The sequence below is a fragment of the Colobus angolensis genome, unplaced genomic scaffold, assembly GCF_000951035.1.
Source record: "Colobus angolensis palliatus isolate OR3802 unplaced genomic scaffold, Cang.pa_1.0 Scaffold236, whole genome shotgun sequence".
NCBI lineage: Eukaryota > Metazoa > Chordata > Mammalia > Primates > Cercopithecidae > Colobus > Colobus angolensis.
In genome coordinates, this window is record NW_012115555.1 from 753,461 (window position 1) to 754,818 (window position 1,358).

General features: G+C 48.2%; 1 protein-coding gene across 1 annotated transcript in view; it reads left to right on the top strand.

The window, feature by feature from the left end:
* Nucleotides 1-1,358, top strand: part of C2 (complement component 2) — a 34,331-nt gene that overhangs the window by 18,956 nt on the left and 14,017 nt on the right. Inside the window, exon 8 of the mRNA XM_011944841.1 lies at nt 464-580. Coding sequence (XP_011800231.1) covers nt 464-580 — 117 coding nt within the window. The remainder of the gene's footprint in view (nt 1-463; nt 581-1,358) is intronic.

A 1,358-nucleotide genomic window follows, 5' to 3' on the forward strand; every position in this document is an offset into this window, starting at 1 on the left:
ACCTCCCGGGTTCAAGTGATTCTCCTGCCTCAGCCTCTGGAGTAGCTGGGGTTACAGGCATGTGCCACCACACCTGGCTAATTTTGTATTTTTAGTATAGGCACGGTTTCTCCATGTTGGTCAAGCTGGTCTCAAACTCCTGACCTCAGGTGACCGCCTGCCTCGGCCTCCCAAAGCGATGGGATTACACGCATGAGTCACCGTGCCCGGCCACACCTCGCTAATTTTTTGCAGTTTTCGTAGAGACAGGGTTTTGCCATGTTGCCCAGGCTGCTCTCGAACTCCTGAGCTCAGGCAATCCACCTGTTTCGGTCTCCCAAAGTGCTAGGATTACAGGCGTGAGTCACCATGCCCAGTCTAAAAGTATACTTTGAAGCTCTTATAGGCAGTGTAAGTGTTGAGGTTCCCAGGCTAAATGTTTTCCTACTCTTCCAGGGCCCTGGGAAATCCTGATATTACCTAGAAGAAGTCTTTATTCTCTTTGTTCTAGGAAAGTCCAATATGGGTGGCTCTCCCAAAACAGCTGTTGACCAAATCAGAGAGATCCTGAATATCAACCAGAAGAGGAATGACTATCTGGGTGAGCCCCTGCCACTGCCACCACATTTGTGCTGCTCCTGCAGAGGTCATGATATCTTCAGCCAGGGATCCCAGCATCTCAGCTCCGGTCCAGAGCCACATGGTTTTATTTCTGCATTGTTCTGTACAAAGGCAACTGAGTATCATGTTGAAGAGTCTGGAGTCAAACTACTGCCCATGGTCTCAACCTTATCTTCTTCTTTTATTCTTCTTTTTTTTTTTAGACAGTGTCTCACTGTCACTCAGGGTATATCCCTGGAAAGATATCCACCCATGCTGGCCCAGAAGCTGGTCCAGAAAGTAAAGATGTCCACCCATGGAGTGCAGTGGTGCAATCATAGCTCACTGCAACCTTAAACTCCTGGGCTCAAGCGATCCTCTCAACTCAGCCTCCCAAAGTGCTAGGATTACAGGTATGAACCACTATGCTCAGCCCATCTTTACAAATTGTTTAAAATTAATTTTTAATTTTTTGTTTTGAGACAGAATCTTGCTGTGTTGCCCAGGCTGGAGTGCAGTGACTGGATCTCAACTCACTGCAACCTCCACCTCCTGGCTTCAAGCAATTCTACTGCCTCAGCCTCCAGAGTAGCTGGGATTTCAGGTGTGTGCCACCATGCCCGGCTCATTTTTGTATTTTTAGTAGAGGCGGAGTTTCACCATATTGGCCAGTCTGGTCTCAAACCCCTGGCCTCAAGTGATCTGCCTGCCTTGGCCTCCCAAGATGTTGGGATTATAGACAGGCGTGAGCCACTGTGCCCAGCCAATTTTTAATTTTT